This window comes from Salvelinus alpinus, chromosome 34 (assembly GCF_045679555.1).
Source record: "Salvelinus alpinus chromosome 34, SLU_Salpinus.1, whole genome shotgun sequence".
Taxonomy (NCBI): Eukaryota; Metazoa; Chordata; class Actinopteri; order Salmoniformes; family Salmonidae; genus Salvelinus; species Salvelinus alpinus.
In genome coordinates, this window is record NC_092119.1 from 3,031,985 (window position 1) to 3,059,669 (window position 27,685).

The 27,685-nt window shown below is 42.6% G+C and overlaps 2 protein-coding genes across 3 annotated transcripts in view; both read right to left on the bottom strand.

The window, feature by feature from the left end:
* The window catches only part of LOC139563403 (phosphofurin acidic cluster sorting protein 2-like), a 170,785-nt gene extending 156,238 nt beyond the window's left edge, over positions 1-14,547 (bottom strand). For both annotated transcript variants that reach the window (XM_071382045.1, XM_071382044.1), the window contains exon 1: positions 14,202-14,547. In XM_071382045.1, coding sequence (XP_071238146.1) covers positions 14,202-14,317 — 116 coding nt within the window. In that variant the 5' untranslated portion in view covers positions 14,318-14,547. The remainder of the gene's footprint in view (positions 1-14,201) is intronic.
* A 3,974-nt stretch (positions 14,548-18,521) lies between these two features.
* Positions 18,522-27,616, bottom strand: LOC139563795 (serine/arginine-rich splicing factor 5-like). The gene is made up of 8 exons (XM_071382711.1): positions 27,466-27,616; positions 26,628-26,759; positions 26,469-26,539; positions 22,902-23,057; positions 22,412-22,484; positions 20,825-20,898; positions 20,530-20,637; positions 18,522-20,236 (listed from the first exon to the last, which is right to left on the bottom strand). The coding sequence occupies exons 2-8, from the start codon at positions 26,751-26,753 to the stop codon at positions 19,765-19,767; spliced, it is 1,080 nt and encodes a 359-aa protein (XP_071238812.1). The 5' UTR covers positions 26,754-26,759; positions 27,466-27,616; the 3' UTR covers positions 18,522-19,764.
* Between the last annotated feature and the right edge of the window lie 69 nt (positions 27,617-27,685).

Here is a 27,685-nt window from a genome sequence, read left to right on the forward strand (position 1 = left end):
CACGTTCAACAGTTATAATACTACCGACCCCACGTTCAACAGTTATAATACTACCCACGTTCAACAGTTAAAATACTACCGACCCCACGTTCAACAGTTATAATACTACCCACGTTCAACAGTTATAATACTACCCCCATTCAACAGTTATAATACTACCCACGTTCAACAGTTATAATACTACCGACCCCACGTTCAACAGTTATAATACTACCGACCCCACGTTCAACAGTTATAATACTACCGACCCCACGTTCAACAGTTATAATACTACCGACCCCACGTTCAACAGTTATAATACTACCGACCCCACGTTCAACACTTATAATACTACCGTCCCCACGTTCAACAGTTATAATACTACCGACCCCACGTTCAACAGTTATAATACTACCGACCCCACGTTCAACAGTTATAATACTACCGACCCCACGTTCAACAGTTATAATACTACCGACCCCACGTTCAACAGTTATAATACTACCGACCCCACGTTCAACAGTTATAATACTACCGACCCCGCGTTCAACAGTTATAATACTACCGACCCCACGTTCAACAGTTATAATACTACCGACCCCACGTTCAACAGGTATAATACTACCGACCCCACGGTCAACAGTTATAATACTACAGACCCCACGTTCAACAGTTATAATACTACAGACCCCGCGTTCAACAGTTATAATACTACCGACCCCACGTTCAACAGTTATAATACTACCGACCCCACGTTCAACAGGTATATTACTACCGACCCCACGTTCAACAGTTATAATACTACCGACCCCACGTTCAACAGGTATAATACTACCGACCCCACGTTCAACAGTTATAATACTACCGACCCCACGTTCAACAGTTATAATACTACCGACCCCACGTTCAACAGTTATAATACTACCGACCCCACGTTCAACAGGTATAATACTACCGACCCCACGTTCAACAGTTATAATACTACCGACCCCACGTTCAACAGTTATATTACTACCGACCCCACGTTCAACAGTTATAATACTACCGACCCCAAGTTCAACAGTTATAATACTACCGACCCCGCGTTCAACAGTTATAATACTACCGACCCCACGTTCAACAGTTATATTACTACCGACCCCACGTTCAACAGTTATAATACTACCGACCCCGCGTTCAACAGTTATAATACTACCGACCCCGCGTTCAACAGTTATAATACTACCGACCCCACGTTCAACAGGTATAATACTACCGACCCCACGTTCAACAGTTATAATACTACCGACCCCACGTTCAACAGTTATAATACTACCGACCCCACGTTCAACAGTTATAATACTACCGACCCCACGTTCAACAGTTATAATACTACCGACCCCACGTTCAACAGTTATAATACTACCGACCCCACGTTCAACAGTTATAATACTACCGACCCCACGTTCAACAGTTATAATACTACCGACCCCACGTTCAACAGGTATAATACTACCGACCCCACGTTCAACAGTTATAATACTACCGACCCCACGTTCAACAGGTATAATACTACCGACACCACGTTCAACAGTTATAATACTACCGACCCCACGTTCAACAGTTATAACACTACCGACCCCACGTTCAACAGTTATAATACTACCGACCCCACGTTCAACAGTTATAATACTACCGACCCCACGTTCAACAGTTATAATACTACCGACCCCACGTTCAACAGTTATAATACTACCGACCCCACGTTCAACAGTTATAATACTACCGACCCCACGTTCAACAGTTATTTCAGGGGAAACAATTTCCCACCTCAGTGACTAGAGCTGGACAGGTTTCTAAATGGGAATGCAGGGCTAAGCTTCCTCCCAAATGAACTCCTAAACCCTATATAGAGCACACCTGTTAACTAGGGTCAGTAGGGCACTGGTCAAAAGTAGTGCACTATGTAGGGTTTAGGGTGCCAATTGGGACGCAGCAGAAGCAGAAGCTGGGGTGCAGAATCCAACATAAGGGACGTGGATCAATACAGAGCCACACTGGTGCACCGCAGGAAAAGGAAGGTAGTGAGTGGCAGTTCAATTCACACTGAACCAGTTTAACAGGCCTCAATCTGTATGCCTAATCAAGTAGTCTTTGTATTTGACAACACCAGGAGAGGACAGACCAAAAGGGAGGTCAACTTGAGGTAATTTCCATGTGAAAGGACCCATGAGCACCAACATGTGACGTTTATAGGAGCATTGTCAAATCGGGTGTCAAATGAAAGGTATTTTTTAAACCATTTTCCTAATCAAAATTTGGAATAAGCCAAGACTTTAATTTCTGGTCAAACAAATGAAAACATCGAGCAGAAAAAGTCTTAAAACACAATAATGTTGATGTAAAGACACCTGCCAGCTAATATCAGGCGTCACTACAGTCCTGGTTCGAATCCAGGCTGTATCACATCCGGCCGTGATTGGGAGTCCCATACGGCGGCGCACAATTGGCCCAACAACTTGATTTTGTTTTAGAGAAATTATTTGCCTTCTGTAAGTCTAAGAAACTTTGCCTTGTGTCTTTATAATTCTGTTACCAAAAACCCACATATCTGTAATGTATATTAGTCCTCTCCATCATGAGGATAATGAAAGTTCAAAGAAGTAACAAGTAAAAACAAAACCTACCAATTAGTTAGTGTTTTTACTGTGTTTATGAATTCTTAAGTGTTTAAAACTCATAATTCTGTTACCAAATCAGTAACGGAATTACCGAAAAATCTGTAACAGAATTACTGCAATTGAATTGGCTGCAATGGGATATCATAGTAGCCACAATACTGTTACGTTCAGCTCGTACAGTGCCTTCAGAAAGCATTCACACCCCTTCACTTTTCCCCACATGTTGTTGTGTTACAGCCTGAGTTTAAAATGGATTATATTTAGGTTGTGTGTCACTGGCCTACCCACAATCCCCCATGATGTCAAAGTGGACGTGTTTTTCAACATGTTTACAAATTAATAAAAAATGAAAAGCTAAAATGTCTTGAGTCAATAAGTATTCAACCCCTTTGTTATGGCAAGGAGCCTAAATATGTTCAGGAGTAAACATTTGCTGAATAAGTCACATAATAAGTCACATTGACTCACTCTGTGTGCAATAATAGTGTTTACCATGATTTTTGAATGACTACCTCATCTCTGTACCCCACACATACAATTATCTGTAAGGCCTCTCAGCCGAGCAGTGAATTTCAAACACAGATTCAACCACAAAGACCAGGGAGGTTTTCCAATGCCTTGCGGAGGGCACCTAATGGTAGATGGGTAAAAATAAAAAAGCAGACATTGAATATCCCTTTGAGCATGGTGAAGTTATTAATTACACTTTGGATGGTGTATCAATACACCCAGTCACTACAAATATACAGGTGTCCTTCCTAACTCAGTTGACGAAGAGGAAGGAAACCGCTCAGGGATTTCACCCTGAGGCCAATGGTGACTTTAAAACAGTAACATAGTTTAATGCTTACCAAGAAGACAGTGAATGTTCCTGAGTAGCCAAGTTACAGTTTTGACTTAAATCTGCTTGAAAATCTAAGGCAAGACCTGAAAATGGTTGTCTAGCAATGATCAACAACCAATTTGACAGAACTTGAAGAATTTCGAAAATAATAAATGGGCAAATGCTGCACAATCCAAGTGTGGAAAGCTCTTAGAAACTTATCCAGAAAGATTCACAGCTGTAATCACTGCCAAAGGTGATTCTAACATGTCTTGACTGGTGTTAATTGTTCTGTAAATATTTCTGTATTTTAATTTTCAATATATTTGCAAACATTTCTAAAAACATGTTTTCACTTCATCATTATGCTGTATTGTGTGTAGATGGGTGAGAGTTATTTTTGAATTCAAGCTGTAACAGAATGTGGAATAAGTCAAAGGGTCTGATGGCTCTGTAACTGTATCCTTTTATCTTTCTAGCACTGCATCTCAGTGCAAGAGGCGTCACTACAGTCCCTGGTTCGAATCCAGGCTGTATCACATCCGGCCGTGATTGGGAGTCCCATAGGGCGGCGCACAATTGGCCCAGCGTAGTCCAGGTTTGGCCGGTGTAAGAATTTATTCTTAACTGACTTGCCAGGTTAAATAAAATAAAATTATATTGTCTGGTGGTCGAAGGTAGAAAAAAAGTCTGGACAGCCCCTCCCTCTTCTCTCTCCTTACTGACACCTAGCATGACCCCTTGCAGCTACCCTCTTTCCATTTACTGTAACCAGCATCCTCACCCACTGAGCACCGGACGTCCATGGACTTTGAAAAGTAATTGACATTTGTTCAGTCCGCCCTGACCGGACCAAATCTGAACCCATCATAGATGTCTATGTTTCACAAGTTTGGACAGCACAGCACAGTACAGTACATTAGAGCACATTACAGTACATTAGAGAACAGTACAGTACATTAGAGCACAGTACAGTACATTAGAGCACATTACAGTACATTAGAGCACAGTACAGTACATTAGAGCACAGTACAGTACATTAGAGCACATTACAGTACATTAGAGAACAGTACAGTACGTTAGAGCACAGTACATTAGAGCACAGTACAGTACATTAGAGCACATTACAGTACATTAGAGCACAGTACAGTACATTAGAGCACATTACAGTACATTAGAGAACAGTACAGTACATTAGAGAACAGTACAGTACATTAGAGCACAGTACAGTACATTAGAGAACAGTACAGTACGTTAGAGCACAGTACATTAGAGCACAGTACAGTACATTAGAGCACATTACAGTACATTAGAGCACAGTACAGTACATTAGAGCACATTACAGTACATTAGAGAACAGTACAGTACATTAGAGAACAGTACAGTACATTAGAGCACAGTACAGTACATTAGAGAACAGTACAGTACGTTAGAGCACAGTACATTAGAGCACAGTACAGTACATTAGAGCACATTACAGTACATTAGAGCACAGTACAGTACATTAGAGCACATTACAGTACATTAGAGAACAGTACAGTACATTAGAGCACAGTACATTAGAGCACAGTACAGTACATTAGAGCACATTACAGTACATTAGAGCACATTACAGTACATTAGAGCACATTACAGTACATTAGAGCACAGTACAGTACATTAGAGAACAGTACAGTACATTAGAGCACATTACAGTACATTAGAGCACATTACAGTACATTAGAGCACAGTACAGTACATTAGAGAACAGTACAGTACGTTAGAGCACAGTACATTAGAGCACAGTACAGTACATTAGAGCACAGTACAGTACGTTAGAGCACAGTACAGTACATTAGAGTACAGTACAGTACATTAGAGCACATTACAGTACATTAGAGCACAGTACAGTACATTAGAGCACAGTACAGTACATTAGAGAACAGTACAGTACGTTAGAGCACAGTACATTAGAGCACAGTACAGTACATTAGAGCACAGTACAGTACGTTAGAGCACAGTACAGTACATTAGAGCACAGTACAGTACATTAGAGCACAGTACAGTACATTAGAGCACAGTACAGTACATTAGAGCACATGTTACGCACGCCTCTGAGAAGAGGGAACGCAACTCCCTGCTACAACTCAACTCTCTGTGAAGTGCAAGAGGTATGAACTGCAGGTGGGAGAAAGGATGACAAAGGCAGAATTTACCGTTACTGGGATTTATTTCCTCCACGGTAATATGGGGAAAAGGGCCTGGACGGAACCAAAGCAAAGAAAGTAAATATCAAAGTTCCCCCTCTCCTATCTAACCTGCCTACCCACTACTTACCTATCTTAACACCACCTGGTGCCCTAACCAAAATACAGGGGGTGGTCCGCCCAGGTCTTACCTAGTGTGCCTAGACAATGAATATACTACGGGTATATGTATGCCCGCGGGCCTCTTGCCTAAGCACTCCCAAAGTGCCTTCCCCTTCAGCCTGGGAACAAATGAAACAGAATCATTATTAACAAATTCACAAACACTCACAAACACAGGACATAGCAAAGCTGCTACCAACAACAACTAATATAGTACATACCAACACTTTCTGATACACAACCAACACTATACAAAATATTCAATTCTATCTCTGATCTCTCCAAAACATTCAATCTCCCTCTAATCTCTAATTTCTCTCCAATTTCTCTCCTAAATAATCAATCTCCCTCTAATCTCTCTCCTGATCTCCCTCTTCTTAACAGAACACTGGCTTTTATATCTTCAGGTGGCAATGGTGATTAGAGTCAGCTGCTTCTTGACGAGGGGGCGGGGTCAACTCCAATCATCAATTAGCCTGGGGTCGACCAATCAGCTGGTTGGGGAGAACTCAGGAAGCAATGTCCTGAAACACACACTCAAATACAAAAGCTACAACACAGAAACTGGGGAACGTAACAGCACAGTACAGTACATTAGAGCACAGTACAGTACGTTAGAGCACAGTACAGTACGTTAGAGAACAGTACAGTACATTAGAGAACAGTACAGTACATTAGAACACAGTACAGTACGTTAGAGCACAGTACAGTACATTAGAGCACAGTACAGTACATTAGAGCACAGTACAGTACGTTAGAGACCAGTACAGTACATTAGAGCACAATACAGTACATTAGAGCACAGTACAGTACATTAGAGAACAGTACAGTACATTAGAGCACAGTACAGTACATTAGAGCACAGTACAGTACATTAGAGCACAGTACAGTACATTAGAGCACATTACAGTACGTTAGAGAACAGTACAGTACATTAGAGCACAGTACAGTACATTAGAGACCAGTACAGTACATTAGAGCACAGTACAGTACATTAGAGCACAGTACATTAGAGCACAGTACAGTACATTAGAGCACAGTACATTAGAGCACAGTACATTAGAGCACAGTACAGTACATTAGAGTACAGTACAGTACATTAGAGCACATTACAGTACATTAGAGAACAGTACAGTGCATTAGAGCACAGTACAGTACAGTACAGTAGAACACAGTACATTAGAGCACAGCAGAGTACAGTACTACATAGAGCCATGGCTACATGGAACTCTATTCCACATCAGGTAACTGATGCAGCAGTAGAATCAGATTTAAAAAACAGATACAAATACGCCTTATAGAACAGCGGGGACTGTGAAGAGAGACACACACACACACACACACACACACGTGGAGTGTGTGGAGTGCGTGTGTACGTGTGTGTGGAGTGCATGTGCTAGTGTGTGTGTGTGTGTCTGTTCACAGTCCCCGCTGTTCCATAAGGCGTATTTGTATCTGTTTTTTAAATCTGATTCTACTGCTGCATCAGTTACCTGATGTGGAATAGAGTTCCATGTAGCCATGGCTCTATGTAGTACTGTACTCTACTGTACTCTAATGTACTGTGCTCTACATGCATTTTGTGTTATAGATATGTGGTAGTAGAGTAGTGGTAGAGTAACACTTAATGTGTTGTGAAATCTGTTGTGAAATCATGTTGCTGGACCCCAGGGAGAGTAGCTGCTGCCTTGGCAGGAACTAATGGGGATCCTTAATAAACCCCAGGAAGAGTAGCTGCTGCCTTGGCAGGAACTAATGGGGATCCTTAATAAACCCCAGGAAGAGTAGCTGCTGCCTTGGCAGGAACTAATGGGGATCCATAATAAACCCCAGGAAGAGTAGCTGCTGCCTTGACAGGAACTAATGGGGATCCATAATAAACCCCAGGAAGAGTAGCTGCTGCCTTGGCAGGAACTAATGGGGATCCTTAATAAACCCCAGGAAGAGTAGCTGCTGCCTTGGCAGGAACTAATGGGGATCCTTAATAAACCCCAGGAAGAGTAGCTGCTGCCTTGGCAGGAACTAATGGGGATCCATAATAAACCCCAGGAAGAGTAGCTGCTGCCTTGGCAGGAACTAATGGGGATCCATAATAAACCCCAGGAAGAGTAGCTGCTGCCTTGACAGGAACTAATGGGGATCCATAATAAACCCCAGGAAGAGTAGCTGCTGCCTTGGCAGGAACTAATGGGGATCCATAATAAACCCCAGGACGAGTAGCTACTGCCTTGGCAGGAACTAATGGGGATCCATAATAAACCCCAGGAAGAGTAGCTGCTGCCTTGGCAGGAACTAATGGGGATCCATAATAAACCCCAGGAAGAGTAGCTGCTGCCTTGACAGGAACTAATGGGGATCCATAACAAACCCCAGGAAGAGTAGCTGCTGCCTTGGTAGTAACTAATGGGGATCCTTAATAAACCCCAGGAAGAGTAGCTGCTGCCTTGGCAGGAACTAATGGGGATCCATAATAAACCCCAGGAAGAGTAGCTGCTGCCTTGGTAGGAACTAATGGGGATCCATAATAAACCCCAGGAAGAGTAGCTGCTGCCTTGGCAGGAACTAATGGGGATCCATAATAAATACAAATACACATTCCGTAATTCCCTTAGTGTGTATAAATCCACTTCCCTTACTGTAGTTCAATAACCAAAAGAGAAGTTTTCATACTCCAGGTGTGATGTCATAGCTGACACCCCATTCTTTCTGCCAACATTCTAGATTTTTAAATGTGGCCGCATAAAACCACAGAGGGAGATTTTAACTGTAATTCTTGTTTACCAAACTTTGTTCTTCCAGTAAATGTGTTTTTGTGACATTTTCCGGGTCGTACATTGTTCAAAGTAGTCCTTATGCATAGAGTTGTATGGATTGGTTTGTTACAGTTTTTATTCGGGCGTACATTTTAAAGTGAAATATCTGAGTTAAAGCCTCCGTTTCCATGGAAACGCCCTTTACAAAGGCTGTAAAAACAGACGCCCTGCCCACAGAACTTATTATTATTTTACCTTTATTTAACTAGGCAAGTCAGTTAAGAACAAATTCTTCTTTACAATGACGGCCTACCGGGGGAACAGTGGGTTAACTGCCTTGTTCAGGGGCAAAATAACAGATTTTTACCTTGTCAGCTCGGGGATTCGATCTCTCAACTTTTCAGTTACTGGCCCAACGCTCTACCCACTAGGCTTCCTGCCGCCCCAGATTCTCAAGAACGATCTCTGAAAATGATGCCAAGGCTTTACTAGTATATTTACTAGTATATTTACTAGTATATCCTCAACCCAGACGGGGGTTGATGTACTGTAAGTAAATAGAATACAGAACAGGGTCCCGGATTCAGAAAGCATCTTGGATCAGATCCCCTGTGTCCTTATTCTCTATGATCTTAGATCAGCTGCTACTCTGAGACCGATCTAAACGCTGACCTACTTTAGTGTGTAGCAGGCCTGCCTGTATCAAGCCAAGCCATGACATGACCAAATAGCTTCTTGGGCCAAGTGTAGCTGAAAGTCTTCCAGCTTCCTCAGAGAAACAAGCTGTCGAGAGAGGACGCGTCCCAAATGGCACCCTATTCCCTATCTAGTGCACCCTATTCCCTATCTAGTGTACCCTATTTTCTATCTAGTGCACCCTATTCCCTATCTAGTGCACCCTATTCCCTATCTAGTGCATCCCTATTTTCTATCTAGTGCACCCTATTCCCTATCTAGTGCACCCTATTCCCTATCTAGTGCACCCTATTTTCTATCTAGTGCACCCTATTCCCTATCTAGTGCACCCTATTCCCTATCTAGTGCACCCTATTTCCTATCTAGTGCACCCTATTCCCTATCTAGTGCACCCTATTCCCTATCTAGTGCACCCTATTCCCTATCTAGTGCACCCTATTCCCTATCTAGTGCACCCTATTCCCTATCTAGTGCACCCTATTCCCTATCTAGTGCACCCTATTCCCTATCTAGTGCACGCTATCCCCTATATAGTGCACCCTATTCCCTATCTAGTGCACCCTATTCCCTATCTAGTGCACCCTATTTTCTATCTAGTGCACCCTATTCCCTATCTAGTGCACCCTATTCCCTATCTAGTGCACCCTATTCCCTATCTAGTGCACCCTATTCCCTATCTAGTGCATCCCTATTTTCTATCTAGTGCACTAGTGCATCCTATTCCCTATCTAGTGCAGCCTATTCCCTATCTAGTGCACCCTATTCCCTATCTAGTGCACCCTATTCCCTATCTAGTGCAGCCTATTCCCTATCTAGTGCACCCTATTCCCTATCTAGTGCACGCTATCCCCTATATAGTGCACCCTATTCCCTATCTAGTGCACCCTATTCCCTATCTAGTGCACCCTATTTTCTATCTAGTGCACCCTATTCCCTATCTAGTGCACCCTATTCCCTATCTAGTGCACCCTATTCCCTATCTAGTGCACCCTATTCCCTATCTAGTGCACCCTATTCCCTATCTAGTGCACCCTATTCCCTATCTAGTGCATCCCTATTTTCTATCTAGTGCACCCTATTCCCTATCTAGTGCACCCTATTTTCTATCTAGTGCACCCTATTCCCTATCTAGTGCACCCTATTCCCTATCTAGTGCACCCTGTTCCCTATCTAGTGCACCCTATTCCCCTATCTAGTGCATCCCTATTTTCTATCTAGTGCACCCTATTCCCTATCTAGTGCACCCTATTCCCTATCTAGTGCACCCTATTCCTTATAGTGTAGTACTTTTCACCAAAGCCTACATGGCTCTGGTCAAGCTCAGGTCAAAAGTAGCGCACTATGTAGGGAATAGTTAGGGTGGCATCTGGGACGCAGACAGTGTTCAAGGGATTTCTGCTACATCATTCTGTTTGTTTCAATGTTTAGATTCAGTTCAGTCATTGGGCTAGGTCTATATTACTGTTCTGCCATTGGGCTAGGTCTATATTACTGTTCTGCCATTGGGCTAGGTCTATATTACTGTTCAGCCATTGGGCTAGGTCTATATTACTGTTCTGCCATTGGGCTAGGTCTATATTACTGTTCAGCCATTGGGCTAGGTCTATATTACTGTTCAGCCATTGGGCTAGGTCTATATTACTGTTCTGCCATTGGGCTAGGTCTATATTACTGTTCTGCCATTGGGCTAGGTCTATATTCCTGTTCAGCCATTGGGCTAGGTCTATATTCCTGTTCAGCCATTGGGCTAGGTCTATATTCCTGTTCAGCCATTGGGCTAGGTCTATATTCCTGTTCAGCCATTGGGCTAGGTCTATATTCCTGTTCAGCCATTGGGCTAGGTCTATATTCCTGTTCAGCCATTGGGCTAGGTCTATATTCCTGTTCAGCCATTGGGCTAGGTCTATATTACTGTTCTGCCATTGGGCTAGGTCTATATTCCTGTTCAGCCATTGGGCTAGGTCTATATTCCTGTTCAGCCATTGGGCTAGGTCTATATTCCTGTTCAGCCATTGGGCTAGGTCTATATTCCTGTTCAGCCATTGGGCTAGGTCTATATTACTGTTCTGCCATTGGGCTAGGTCTATATTACTGTTCAGCCATTGGGCTAGGTCTATATTCCTGTTCAGCCATTGGGCTAGGTCTATATTACTGTTCTGCCATTGGGCTAGGTCTATATTACTGTTCTGCCATTGGGCTAGGTCTATATTACTGTTCAGCCATTGGGCTAGGTCTATATTACTGTTCAGCCATTGGGCTAGGTCTATATTCCTGTTCAGCCATTGGGCTAGGTCTATATTACTGTTCTGCCATTGGGCTAGGTCTATATTACTGTTCAGCCATTGGGCTAGGTCTATGATACAGTAAGGTGCCTCAAGAAAGAAATCAGAAAATATATTTTCTATGTTCTCCCTTGATGCAAGCGCCATAAATTACGTCCAGATTGCTTTGTGCAACACTGGCCATCTCCGTAGGTCTGTCTTGTACCTCCAGTGGGCTACCAGCACGAACCTGGTGGAACTAGGCAGACATCACTTTCACCCCCTAGGCTAGGCTACCCTAAATAACATCTGATTTCCTCTTCAGAAGATGTTTTCATGTTTGGCATGACAACAACCACAAGAGGTAAAGAATATCCAACTCACACGGTCGTTGTCATGCCAGCCACACGGTCGTTGTCATGCCAGCCACACGGTCGTTGTCATGCCAGCCACACGGTCGTTGTCATGCCAAACATGAAAACATCTTATTACTTGCTCGCCACAGCTGTTCATCACCAGATGTGTACATCACCCTTGGCACTTTATGACAGGTCAGAAAAGGAGATGAGGGCATCCAAAACTTGAAAGAAATCCATTGGGTGGTACTTACGAAGCCGACTGATTTTTAATATAAGTCAGATTTATAAGCACCGCCAATATAGTTTCATTGCTATGCTATGGATGTCAGTCCATCCATCACTGCTGTTGGCATTGGGGGGGGGAACTCATCGGTCCTTGTCCAAGGTTAGTGTCTCACTCAGCCTGGTCTCATACACTAGACGTAACATGGTAAACGAAAATCCGGGAACGAACGCTGGTATGGTTACATAGTACAGAAGGTTATTTAATAAGGCGAAAACAAAAGGAGGGTGGTTGGTCGGGTGTAAGGGGTGGCCGTAACACGCTTACATCTCGGACGCATGTTCGAATCTCATCACGGATCACTTTAGCATTTTAACTCATTTACAACTTTGCAACTACTTAGCATGTTAGCTAAACCTTCCCCTAACCTTAACCATTTAACCTAACTCTTAACCGTAACCCCTACCCACCTACCTAACGTTAGCTACCTACCTAACGTATAGCCACAACACATTGGCATACTTAACACAGCATACTTATTGTAAATTCGTAGAATGTATGAATTGCAATTCGTAACATATCCTAACAATTGTAATGTCACATCATACGATTTACAATTTGTAACTTATCATACGAAATGGATGAAGGACATCCACAAATTAACCTCTCTAGGGTACGTGAGACGGTAGCGTCCCACCTCTTCAACAGCCAGTGAAACTGCAGGGCGCCAAATTCAAATAGAGAAATACTCATTATAAAAATTCAGAAAACAAAACACATTTTACTAAGGTTTAAAGATTAACTTCTTGTGAATCCAACCACGGTGTCAGATTTTTAAAATGCTTTACGGCGAAAGCATAGCCCAGCAGACAAATCATTACAAACAGTAACCAGCCAAGTAGAAGAGTTACACAAGTCAGAAATAGAGATAAAATTAATCCTTTACCTTTGATGATCTTCATATGGTTGCAATCAGAAGACATTCATTTACTCAATAAATGTTCCTTTTGTTTGATAAAGTCTCTCTTTATATCCAAAATATTTTATTTTTTTTTGTTCGCGCGTTTTCTTCAGTAATCCACAGACTCAAACGCAGTCACAACAGGCAGACAAAAAAATCCTAATTGTATCCGTAAAGTTCATAGAAACATGTCAAACGATGTTTATTTTCAATCCTCAGGTTGTTTTTAGCCTAAATAATCGATAATATTTCAACCGGACAATAACGTCGTCAATATAAAAGGTAAACATGAAAGGCACTCTCTCGGTCACGCGCATGAAAAAGCTCTGTGACACGGCAGGGTCCACTCATTCAGACTGCTCTTACTCCCTCATTTTTCAGAATACAAGCCTGAAACAATTCTAAAGACTGTTGACATCTAGTGGAAGGCATAGGAACTGCAATTTGAGTCCTAAGTCAATGGATACTGTAATGGCATTGAATAGAAAACTACAAAACCCCCAAAAAAACTACTTCCTGAATGGATTTTTTATCAGGTTTTCACCTGCCAAATCAGTTCTGTTATACTCACAGACACTATTTCAACAGTTTTTGAAACTTTAGAGTGTTTTCTATCCAAATCTACCAGTTATATGCATATCATATCTTCTGGGCCCGAGAGGCAGGCAGTTTAATTTGGGCATGCTTTTCATCCAAAACTCTGAATGCTGCCCCCTACCCTAGAGAAGTTAATATCATACCAAACGTAATATATCATACTAAATTGGACACAACCGATTTTGTTTACTATGTTACGTCTACCCCGTGAGTCCAGGTTGTCTCGATATAGCGAACTAGCACTGCCTAAACTTTGGCAGAGAGAGTACTGCAGTGGTTAGCTAGCTATCCATCTTTGTAAGAAACGTTTTGGGATAGTCATTGTCGATAATAGTCACACATTGTCTCCATTCCCATAGTAGCTACATGACAGTCATTGCAATGGGTTGGTTGTTCTCAGGCGATAATACTGACGCCACTGCAGCTCAGCAGCTGTATTATTGCAACGTAGCTATCATCAGCGCAAACTGTCTGCTTGCCTTGTCACTAGAACAAGTCTGACAAAGTATTGATGCAGTGGGGACAAAGAAGAGGGGCTTACCTCGGGATGCAACTCGGGGAAGATCCATCTATTTCCCATGTGGCGAACAGGTTCATAGGCACGGGTCTGTTGAGTCCCCCTCCACCAAGGCTCAGCCGGCCACTTCGCTCCGCCATGGTTCGTTACGAGGCTGGCTAAACGTCCACACGAGCCGAGGCGGTAAAAATGATAGCTATCTGAATAAAATATGTATTTGTCTTAATGTACGTTAGCAAGTTTAATGAATTATTCATGCGGTTAAGTTGGTACAATGGGGAGTCAGCGCAGAGGTTTGTTCCAGACTAACTGCTCCTCCTGTCTCCTCGCTTGTTTCCATGGAGGACTCGTGTGCACTGTTCGCTAGACGTGCAGTACCATGCCCACACTGCCACCCCCAGGAAATAACGTCACTGCTGGCAATGCCATGAACACATTCTCGTTCAGCTTGGGCACAAGCTGGCTCAGTTGGATGTATACAATGTCCTTGCACCGCGGCGCTCTGACCAACCTACATGCAACAATATGTCAAGAAAATGTTTAACGTAATGGGCAGTGCCTTCAAGAAGGTATTCACACCCATTTACTTTTTCCACATTTTGTTGTGTTGAGAATATTTTAAATCACCCATCTACACACAATACCCCATCCTGTCAAAGTGGAATTATATTGTTCAACATTTTTGCAAATGACAAAAAAAACGTAAAGTTTAAATGGCTTGAGTCAATAAGTATTCAACCCCTTTGCTATGCCAAGTCTAAATAAGTTCAGGAGGGGGGAAAAGTGCTTATTAACAAGTCACATAATAAGTCACATGGACTCACTCTGCGTGCAATAAATAGTGTTTAATAACATGATTTTTGAATGACTACCCCGCATCTCTGTACCCCACACATACAGCTAATTGTAAGGTCCCTCAGTCCAGCATTGAATTTCAAACACAGATTCAACCACAAAGACCAGGGAGGTTTTCCAACGCCTCGTAAAGAAGGGCACCAACTGGTAGATGGGTAAACAAAACAAAAAAAAGCAGACATTGATTAAGGTGAAGTTATTATTTATACTTTGGATGGTGTTCTCAACCCTTCACCTTAGAGGCTGCTGCCCTATGTACATAGTCATGGAACACTGTTCACTATAATCATGTTTACATACTGTTTTACTCATCTCATATGTATATACTGTATTCTATTCTACTGTATTCTAGTCAATGCCACTCCGACATTGCTGGTCCTAATATTTATATATTTCTTAATATCATAATTTTACTTTGAGATTTGTGTGTATTGTTGTGAATTGTTAGATACTACTGCACTGTTGGAGCTAGGAACACAAGCATTTAGCTCCACACGCAATAACATCTGCTAAATATATATATATGTGACCAATAACATTTTGATTTGCTTGTAATTGTAAAGGACTGGTGAGTTTTTCAGGATTTTTTTTTTTTTACAGGCGAGCTAAGCACAGGCAAAATCCTAGAGGAAAACCTGGTTCAGTCTGCTTTCCACCAGACACTGGGAGATAAATTCACATTTCAGCAGGACAATAACCTAAAACACAAGTCCAAATCTACACTGGAGTTGCTTACCAAGACGACAGTGAACGTTCCTGAGTTGCCGAGTTACAGCTTTTCCTTAAATCTACTTGAAACTCTATGGCAAGACCTGAAAATGGTTGTCGAGCAATGATCAACAACCAAATTGGATAGAGCTTGAAGAATTTAGAAAATAATAAAATGGGCAAATGTTGCACATTCCAGGTGTGAAAAGTTCTTAGAGACTTACCCAGAAAGATTCACAGCTGTAATCACTGCCAAAGGTGATTCTAACATGTATTGACTCAAGGGTGTGAATACTTACGTAAATGATATCTCTATTTCAATACATTTGCAAAGATTTCTAAAACATGTTTTCACTTCGTCATTATGAGGCATTGTGTGTAAATGGATGAAATATAAATGTTTCCTCACCCATTTTGAATTCAGGCTGTAACACAACATAATGTGGAATAAGTCAAGGGGTCTGAATACTTGCTGAAGGCCACTGTACCTAGACTTGCTATGACAAAGAGGTTGAATACTTATTGACTCAAGACATTTTCAGCTTTTTTATTTTTTATTAATTTGTAAAGATTTCTAAAAACATAATTCCACTTTGACATTATGGGCTATTGTGTGTGTGTAGATTAGTGACACAATCGCAATTTATTCCTTTTTTAAATTCAGGCTGCAACACCACAAAATGTTGAAACATTTCAAGGGGTGTGAATACTTTCTGAACACTCTGTACTTAAGTAGAAAAAGTACAGGTAATTGCTCAAATAAACATAAGTATCAAAACTATAAATATTTTCAAATTCCTTAAATTAAAACGAACCAGACGGCACGTTTTTTCCATTTACGGATAGACTGGGGCACACTCAGACATCATTTACAAATGAAGCATTTGTGTTTAAGGAATCCACCATATCAGAGGCAGTAGGGATGACCAGGGATAAATGTGTGAATTGGACCATAGTAGTGTCCTGCTAAGCATTCAAAATGTAACGAATACTTTTGGGTGTCAGGGGAAAATGTACGGAGTAAAAAGTACATTATTTTCTTTAGGAAGTGAAGTAAAAGTAGTTAAATATAAATAGTAAAGTAGATACCCAAAAATACTACTTAGGTACTTTAAAATATTTTTACACCACTGGTCAGGGAGGTGACCAAGAACCAATTGACCACTCTGACAGAACTATAGTTCCTTGGATGAGATGGGAGAACCTGCCAGAAGGACAAGTCTCCAAAGCACTTCACCAATCTGGGCTTTATGGGAGTGGGCAGACGGAACCCCACTCCTGAGAAAAAAGGTACGACAGCACACCTGGAGTTTGCAAAAAGGCAAGTGAAAGACTCAGGGCACAAGATGGTGGTCTGACACAGAAAAAAAAAAGTTGTACTCTTTGGCCTGAATGCAAAGTGCTATGTCTGCAGAAAACCAGACAGTATACCATCCCTACCGTGAAGCATGGTGGTGGCAACATCATAGTATGGAGATGCTTTTCAACAGCAGGGACTGGGAGAGACTGGGAAGGATAGAGGGAACAATGAATGGAGACAAATATAGGCAAATCATTGATGAGAACCTGCTTCAGAGCACCAATGACCTTAGACTGGGGGTGGCGAAGATTTACATTCCAACAAAACAATGAGCCCAAGCACACAGCCACGGTGGAATGGCTCCAGAACAAGAATGTGAAAGTCCTTGAGTGGCCAAGCCAAAACCCTGACTTGTATCTCATTTGAAGTCCGTGGAAAGACTCGGAAGATTGCTGTTCACCACCACTCCCCATCGAACGGTAGAAAATCCCCAAATGCAAAGCTGATACAGAAATACTCGAGACTCAAAGATGTAATCGCCGAAAAAGGTGCTTCTACACAGTACTGACTCAAGGGTGTGAATTATTTTTGTAAATGAGATCTGTATTTCATTTTCAATAAATGTGAGAAAAAAATATACTTTTAAATAGGTTTTCACTTTGTCAATATGGGATACTGTTTACATGCAGACAAAATGAGGGCAAACCTAACAATGCCATTAATTTACATTGTCCATATCACTATAGCAATAATTTGGGGGGAACAGCTGTCATACCCATTATCAGTCAGATTAATCAACGTGTGGTAATCACTGAACATCTGTCTACACTTAGTTCAATTATGCCACCTAGTGGCATGAAAATCTAGTGCACTTGGCTGTTGACACCTATATATAGTAAAATATTAGCAGTGAGGATTAAGTGTACGAAAGCTACACACTGACTGACTGCTGAGAACGTCCATTCTCCTTGGTAAACGCTGTAGAGAAGAACATGAGCCTGGTGGTCCCAGATCTGTTTCGACTATTGTAAAGGATGTCACGCTGCTTTGCTTAGCAGTGCGGCGAATGTGATCTAAGGCACTGCGTCTCAGTGATAGAGCCGTCACGAGTCTCTGGTTTGAATCCAGGCTGTATCACACCCGGCCATCATCGGGAGTCGCATACTTGGCCCGACGTCATCTGGGTTTAGCCGGGGTAGGCCGTCATTGTAAAGAATTAGTTCTTAAATGACTTTTCTAGTTAGTTAAAGATCAACTTTTGTTTTAACAGGTAGGGATTCCTCCAGTCTGCTCACAGAGTATCGAACACAGGACATATGCTGGCACATGACCGCCCTCCCTTCACGTGACCGTCTTCACGTGCGTCACGCCAAAAGCAGGCAGGAGAAGTGGGGACATTTCAGGCCGAAGACCCCATGTGATCTATAAGATGACATTTTATCCCTTTTTGTGGGAACCATTAGTTTTTTTTTTAATTCAGATACATTTGCAAGGACTGTTTTATTTGTAGCAAATCAGTTTTGACAGACATTTCCCCGTCTGCCACAACATGCAGACCCCTGCCGTCTGTCTCGTATCGGGTAAGACCACAAAATGTAGACGAGCAGAATCTAAAAAGAAAGCTGCAGAAAAACCAAGGACAACAGATCTCCGGAGCCACATGTAAATAAGGATATTTTTTTGTTCAATTATTTTGAACAGAAAGTCAAATGATGACCGGAATATTCCACACCTACACTTGGGGCTCGCCCATCGAGTACACCGAAGATCATAACATGCACGCTTAGAAATGGTGGTTTAGACAATGCAATTGTAGTCTTATGTTTATAAAAAAAATTACATTCACTTAATTTGTGAAATGCTTATTCAGTATTCCTCAGCATCATCAGTCAATGTTAAAACGCAACAAAACACAATAGTAGATTAAATTACTTGACAACACACATTCAAATCATTTTGGGTGCAGTTTAACTTAACTGTTAAGAGGTGTGGATCGGAACACAAATAAGCACAAAAAATATGAAAAAAATACCATTGTATTGATTAGACAAAGTTAACTTCAACAAAAAAAATAGAAGGTACATTTCATACAACTTAACCAATCACAATGAGACTTACAAACCTGCAGGGACAACGATACAGATATTCAACAGGACTGCGACCCAATCAAAAGCTCTCAAATCACACTGTACATTTCATTAACAAAAAAAAAAAGAAAAAACGTTTGGTTTACAAAAGGAAACTCTTTAATTATTCAGATCGCAATAAAGACTAAATTAGAAGTTGAATTGGGGGACGCAGGATCCAACCTATAATCATAAAATAACCAGTCCAGGGCCTAGAGGAACTGAACCAACCAGGACTAAAGCTCAGATTTTAAAATTAGATTGTGGGAGAGAGGGCATTACACCCAAGGCAAGGCTCCTCTTCATTACAACCCCACTAGCAGGCAGGCAGGCAGGCTGGCACAACGCCAGGTGCCACGGTTCCAGCATGACATTCCCTTCAGTCCATACATAGCACTACACCAGTGGAGACTGATGGTCACTTTTAAAATCAGGAGGACAGACTCATTGGTATGGAATAAACAGAACGTTATCAGTGGTCCGTTCCAGCCATTCCAATGAGTCTCTACTCCCTCCACTGGACTAATCCTAAACAGCCATTCCAATGAGTCTCTACTCCCTCCACTGGACTATTCCTAAACAGCTCACTCAGAGCAGCTCAGTGCTGGCTCTCCACCGAGGGGGACCGAGACCGGGACGGCTTCCGGGCCGGGGCAGGAGAACGGGAGCGTGGGGGAGGGGTACGGGAACGGGGGGCAGGGGAGCGGGAACGTGGGGCAGGGGAGCGGGAACGTGGGGCAGGGGAGCGGGAACGTGGGGCAGGAGAGCGGGAACGTGGGGCAGGAGAGCGGGAACGTGGGGGAGGTGTACGGGAATGAGAGCGTGCAGGAGGGGTACGGGATTTGGAACGGGAACGTGAAGTGGAGCGATGTGCAGCCCTGCCCCCTCCTCCTCCTCCTGAGGCAGGCTTCTTCTCTGGAGTACGGCTGGCGGAGCGTGGGGACCGGGAGCGGGGGCTCCTGGAGCGGTCACGGCTCCTGCTACGGCTGGGGGACTTGGAGCGGGGGGACCGGGAACGGCTACGGGACCGGGAGTAGCTGCGAGAGCCACGGGAACGACTCCGGCTGCGGCTGTTGGAAGAGAATAATTAAATTAATTATATTTACCCCCCCCCGAACCACTAATGTAGTCAGCTCCCTAAAACACAAGTCAGTTGTATTCCAGTCCTTTATACTCCAATCTCAAGTCCCCTTAATAGTGCTCAACACTGCAGGCCAATCTTTGAAGCTACATTTCTGTAGCTAGCTAGACTGCCCCCAAACATCAAGACACGGTTGGTTCACAACTACAGCTGCAAACTGAAAAACATCACAATCTTGTATTTATCCAAACTTCTCTACAAATTGGGATGAGGGATGCCTACCGGCTCTTGCGATCCTCAGACAGTTTCAGCTTTCGTCCATTCAAGTCTGTTCCGTCCAGCTTATCAAGGGCGTTCTTCATATCACTGTGTGATGCAAACTCCACCACCCTGTCGAGGCAAATCACATTTAAGTTGACAGCTCATTTCATAATAGCAGCAAGGGCACACCACATTTGTTTTGTTTTTTTATTAAAAACGGGAAAACAAGAGGGTTTCTAAATTGGACAGTCGTGCCTCGTTTCAGTTCTTCCATTTTTGTGCTTAATGAACAGGACCCCCTGGACAGACAACTCACCCTTCATTCTTGTTAGTTCGGTGGGCATCCACAAAGGTGACCTCTCCAACTTTCCTCATGAGATCTTTCAGGTCCTGTGGTGAAGCATACATGAGTCAGTGACAGACCAACACACGAATGTGGCTGAGAGAACTCTGAACCTGGGGCAAGAGAAAAATCAGTAGAGCAAAACACGACAGTAAACCCCCCCCCCCCCCTCCCCCCTGTAATACTGACCTCATCAAAACACAGTAAAAAATGTGATGTTCTGGCATTTTCGGACGAGGGGCGTTTAATAAGTGACGAGCCACTGCCGTGGCTTCACAGCTAACCATTTCACTCAAAAGGAGAAACCTGATTCTACTCAAGTTCCCTGGTATTGTATTTCAGGTTTGTTAGTCAAATAGGATTGATGTGACAAATAGTAAGATGGTGAGACGCGACATATCCTTTGAGGTGTAGTGTCTTGGATAGGTTGTCGGTTAGTGGCAACTATAATGGTTTTAGGGGGCGTCGCTAAACTAAAATGAAGTCTATGGAGATTAGAAGTATTTTAAATTTCATCATGACCCATTTTGATCAAGGGGTCCTTTCAGTAACCTATTAATTGGCCTAGTATAAATTTTCCGTAAGGGCTTATATAAGTTTTCCCAGTAAGACTATGGTATAGGATTCCACTCCCTGATCCTCCCAACCCTTAAACCCAATCACATGAGTTATATGTTACTTACCGTTCCATACCCAGGGAGACATTAGCAAAGAGCCACGTGTCCAAATAGAGGACCAATGGGAACCAATGCAGTCACAGTGTTAAGCCCTTGAGAAACGACCTCCCTCAGCCTTGACAGACCCGGACTCCGGCCAGCCTCCACAAGTAAAGGACCACCAGAGATCAAGTAGGGGAAGGAACGAAGGAAGGGGGTGTGCAGTGTGCCCAACTGTCAACACCCCCAGCTCCATCAGCAACAGATAAAAGAACCAAACGGGAGAATGTAGGGAACGTGGAGTGTGTTGAGGGGGTTACAGGCTGGCTGCAGTCGGGGGGGGGTTTCCACCAGACCAGACCACAGAACCTCCAGACTGGGGATTACGAGGGACCATCCTAAGGCTATCCTGCGCTAGACCCCTTTCACCCGCTACGGGGCCCAGCCAAGATTTAGACCAGCGGCAACTGCGTGTAAGGAGAGGCACCAAATGGACACTATTGAAAACACAACCAGCATAGGGCGCTATGCACATAACACCTCCAAGGAGGTTGTGCATGCAACTCCATTATAAACTAATAACCAGAATAAGAATAAGCTGTTCAAATAAAACTACGATGTGATTGGTTAGATTTACCTTCTGGTATAAGTGCTTATATATTTCTGTTTGAAAGACACAGTAAAAAACTAAGTCAAGAAATAAAACAATGAATTCCTGAATCCAAAAGGGGCCTTGCCGTTCTATTTACCCTAATGGACTTTTGAGCATATAGCCGTGTCCTTTTGGTAATAAATAAAATAAAAACAAGTTTTTCAATAAGAATGCAGCTTATAAAGAAAAGGCATTATCAGAGTACGTACAGAGTAATGGTTGGTCTGAACCAGATGGGTTTTAAACTCTCACCTGCCAACTGATACGTGACGACAGGTTCTCCACGATGATTCTGTGTTCAGTGCGCACCGGAGGACCATACCTACTGCATGGGAGGAAGGCAGAGCAAAGTTAAACACGGGTGGGGGGGGGGGGTGACCTGTTACTATTAGGACTGAAATGATTAATACACATGAGCCTGACATTAAATGAAGCCACAGGTCAATAGATATAAGACATGAATGTACAGCATAGGAGCAAGACAGAGGGATGTCACAACGTATTCTAATCACACTGGGGAAATAACTGCTACAAGTGAAAACGTTCAAATCTAGCGTGATAAGTCTTAAATTATTCAGTTGGTATATTCAATACATGTAAGACACCAGATATGCTACTTCTGCACGCAGAGCCACCAGGAAGGTAAATGTCTCCAAGCTACGAGGGGAACTAAAATCACACTGACTAAACTCCATTCGCTGCAAGTGAGAAGGTTTAAAACGAAGCGGTGTAGTCTGTATACCTGGAGCCGCCGCCACCACCACCGCCGCGGCGATCACCAGACCCCTGGCGGTAGCTGCTGAAACGAGGTGAGAAACGTCCTCCTCCTCCGCCACCGCCGCCCATCCCAGGTCCACCACCCCTCCCTCTTCTGGAGCGGGCATGCTCTATAGTCACCCTATAAAAAAAGACCAAACAGACACTTAACAGGGCAGCAGAAATGACTAAAAGACTTAGTATTCTTTCTCCACCATACGCAAGGTATTTGTATCATCTGATTAATGTCTCTGAACAGGGGAAGGGGGGAAATTAAAGTTGGTAGTAGATTCAGAACTCTAAATAATGGGTCGGATCCGGTTGTCACCGGTCTCGGGTGTGTCATTTCTAAACGGACTTGTCCAGAAGTGCCGTCCAGATAAGAACGTGACATGGTGCAGTAGCCAGAGAAACTGTCTAATTTATGCCGCTGCTCTTGCTTCTTATGAGGCGCGTGTAGCTTGTTGTTGGCTAATCATTAGACAAAGCAGCAAAATGCTACAGATAGAGACTTGCTCCGTGTGTCACAAAAGTTTGGAGATAAATTGGCTACAACGACCAGCAGGTAGGCTTGCTACTAAATATTCTAAATGGAATTGTTATTTGTAACTGAAGGACTAGAAAGTGCATGCCCTGCAGCCTAGTTGCTACTTCCCAGTTTGATGCTGTCAAGACAGATACTAGGTCATCTTATATGATGATAAATAACCTAGCTATGGCAGCTATTAGTCTACTATAGTGAGAGACGGCTTGGTCGTTTTCAGTCTCTCGCTCCCTTCAGCCCCTCTCACTATAGGTCCATAAGGAATGAGTCTAGTTGTCGCCGGGTCAGTTTGGAACGGGTCTATATGTTTATTTGTTTTTTTAAACGTGTTTATGCACATCGAGACCATTTTGAAACTGGACCTCTAGTTGTTATTGATATTACCAGGATGTGACCACTAGATGTTAATATAGGTACCATTGAATTGCATTGAATTTGCGCCACAAATTCCAAGTTAGCATTTGAAACAATGGACAACAAAAGCAACACATGAATTGCTGTCATACCTTGTTTATAGACTGCTCAGAGGGTAAGGAAACCAATATGTAATCGTGCAATTTGAGTGACATTGAGGGGGAAGGGTATTTATTTTTTAAAGTATTTATAAATAATTTTAAAAAAAATAATTAAGCATTATCTACTGTTCAGAACCCGGTATGAAAGATGGGCCAAAAACTTTGACTAATTGACAGTGACTAATTTCTCTGAACAGTTGGGCAAGAATACCACATTCACAGGGAATATAAACTAAGCAAAAATAATAAACACCCCCTTTTCAGGACCCTGTCTTTCAAAGATAATTCGTAAAAATTCAAATAACTTCATTGTAAAGGGTTTAAACAGTTTCCCATGCTTGTTTAATGAACCATAAACAATTAATGAAGATGCACCTGTGGAATGGTCATTAAGACACCAACGGCTTACAACAGTAGGTAAGCAAGGTCACAGTTATGAAAACTTAGGACACGAAAGAGGCCTTTCTACTGACTCTGAAAAACACCAAAATAAAGATGCCCAGGGTCCCCTGCTCAGCTGCGTGAACATGTCTCAGGCATGCTGCAAGGAGGCATGAGGACTGCAGATATGGGCAGGGCAATAAATTGCAATGTCCGCACCGTGAGACGCCTAAGACAGCGCTACAGAGATACAGGACGGACAGCTGATCATCCTCGCAGCGGCAGACCATGTGTAACAACCCCTGCACAGGATCGGTACATCCGAACATCACATCTGCAGGACAGGATGGCATCAACTGCCCGAGTTACACCAGGAACGCACATCAGTGCTCAGACTGTCCGCAATAGGCTGAGAGAGGATGGACTGAGGGCTTGTAGGCCTGTTGTAAGGCAGGTCCTCACCAGACATCACCTGTGGACACAAACCCACCGTTGCTGGACCAGACAGGACTGGCAAAAAGTGCTATTCTGGCGAGTCGCGGTTTTGTCTCACATGGGGTGATGGTCGGTTTCGTGTTTATCGTCAAAGGAATGAGCGTTACATCGAGGCAGGTACTCTGGAGAGGGATCGATTTGGAGGTGGAGGGTCCGTCATGGTATGGGGCGGTGTGTCACAGCATCATCGGACTAAGCTTGCTGTCATTACAGGCAATCTCAACGCTGTGCGTTACAGGGAAGACATCCTCCTCCCTCATGTGGTACCCTTCCTGCAGGCTCATCCTGACATGAGCCTCCAGCCATACTGCACGTTCTGTGCATGATTTCCTGCAAGACATGAATGTCATTGTTCTGCCCTGGCCAGCGAAGAGCCCGGATCTCAATCCTATTGAGCACGTCTGGGATCTGTTGGATCGGAGGGTGAGGGCTAGCGTTTCGACATGTGAACTAAACGTGCTAGCAAAAGTAGCTAATTGGACACTAGTAATGGACATTACCGAACAAAAGAACGATTTATTGTGAAACTAGGATTCCTGGCACTGCACTCTGATGAAAGATCAAAGGGAATATTTATGATGTCATTTCGTATTTCTGTTGACTCCAACACAGCGGAGAAATGTTGTGTATTTCTGAGTGCTGTCTCAGATTATTGCATGGTATGCTTTTTCCTAAAGTTTTTAAAAAATCTGACACAGCGGTTGCATTAAGAAAAAGTATATCTTTAATTATATGTAAAACGTGTATCTTTCAAAGTTTATGATGAGTATTTTTGTTATTTGACGTGGCTCTCTGTAATTACTCCGGATATTTTGGAGGCATTTCTGAACATGGCGCTAATGTAAACCGAGATTTGTGGATATAAATATGCACATTATCGAACAAAACATAAATGTATTGTGTAACATGATGTCCTATGAGTGTCATCTGATGAAGATTATCAAAGGTTAGTGAATAATTTTATCTCCATTTCTGCCTTTGTGACCATCTTTGGCTGGGGAAAATGGCTGTGTTTTTTTGATTTGGTGGTGATCTAACATATATTTGGTGTGTTTCCGCTGTAAAACATTTTAAAAATCGGACATGATGGGTAGATTAACAAGATGTTTCTTTCATTTGAGGTATTGGACTTGTTAATGTGGGAAAGGTTCATATTTCAAAAAATATTTTTGAATTTCGCGCGCTGCCTTTTCAGCTGAATATTGTGGGTGTTCCACTGGGCTAGAAAGGTAAAAATGCTTTATTTAAAGTGCTACTTTAAAGTAGAGTAAGTAGATTTTTTTGAGTATCTGTACTTAACTTTTTATATTTTGACAACTTTTATTTCACTCCTAATGGAAATAATGTGCGTTTTACTCCATTAATTTCCACCTGACACCCAAAAGTACTTGTTACATTTTGAATGCTTAGCAGGACTGGGAAATGGTCTAATTCACACACTTTCACAAATCGAAGGACTGGAAAATGGTCTAATTCACACTTTCACAAATGTTATTTTATTCAAGTATGAAAGTCGTGTACTTCTTCCAACACTGTCCATATGAATTAAATGTCAAAATATAACATGTCGCAATTTATCTTTCTTGAGACATTGCTCAATGTGCATCTAAATCGTTACCTTTCACTACAGAGTTCCTTGCCATTCAGCTCGTAAACTGCATCATCAGCGTCTCTGTGGTCGTCAAACTCCTGATTAAAGAGAAGGGGGGTTAACTAATCAACAAACAAAACATTCACAATAGGTGTTTGATCAAGACACGAGGCAAGGCCGACTTACCACAAAGCCGAAACCGTTCTTCAAATTTACTTCTCGGATCCTTCCATAACCTTTGAAGAATTTCTCCACGTCCCTCTCACGAGCATGAGGGCTCAAACGACCGATAAACACTCGACATCCACTCATAGTTATCTGAAACAAAAAGTTAGCTACGTGATTAAGTTATTAGATCATTAACAGTACATTTATCCCCAAACACGTAGGTTGCCGACAAGGCCCAGATCAGTGTGCTAACTAGCTAACGTTAGCTAAGAGTTATCAATACTAAAAGTGCACTTTAGCCAAGTTTAGGAGCCGTTATGCTGGCAAATAATAGCCAGATAGTCTGAGTTCGGCAACGTAAACAGTTTCACATATACGCTAAACGAATAAACTACATACCGTTTAATATTAATTAAATCACAATATTGATAATGTGTATATACGTTAGCAAGCTTACTAGCTAACGTTAGTCGCTAGCTATCCGGTCGCAGCTCGTTTTCCCACGAGTTCCCAGTTGTCGTGAACGCGGCATTAGGACCCGAGGAAAAGGCCGCAATTATACAAAAATATTCTGTGTTAGTGCTATTCTTTGTGTTCTGAAATCAGAAGTTCGGATTAAAAAACATCATTGTATGTTACATCGGAGATCCAGCCCGCCCACAAAATAGCTGAGTTTAGTCGGCTACGTACGTTACTAGCTAGCTAACGTTACCATGTCGTGCAGTTTCATTTTCGCTAGTTTAGCTGCATTACTAGTTTGGCACTCGGACAAAATATTAATCATTAGATTATTGATTCGCCAAATATTTGTGCCAGTCTGCTGACGACATTACAATTATCAAAACTTGAACCTCACCCTTTCCGTTGTCTTCGTTACTTCTGGTAGTGTGCTTGCTTGGCTTATGTGTGTCAAAATGGCGACTCCGAGTGAGAGAACGAGGGGGAAACCGGATGTTCTTCAGCACCAAGGGTGGTGGGCGTGTTCCAGTCATCCAGACCTATCAAAAAGTTCCACAAGACCCATGCCACAGATATAACAATGAGACAGATATTTCACTGGATGTATAAATGTGAAG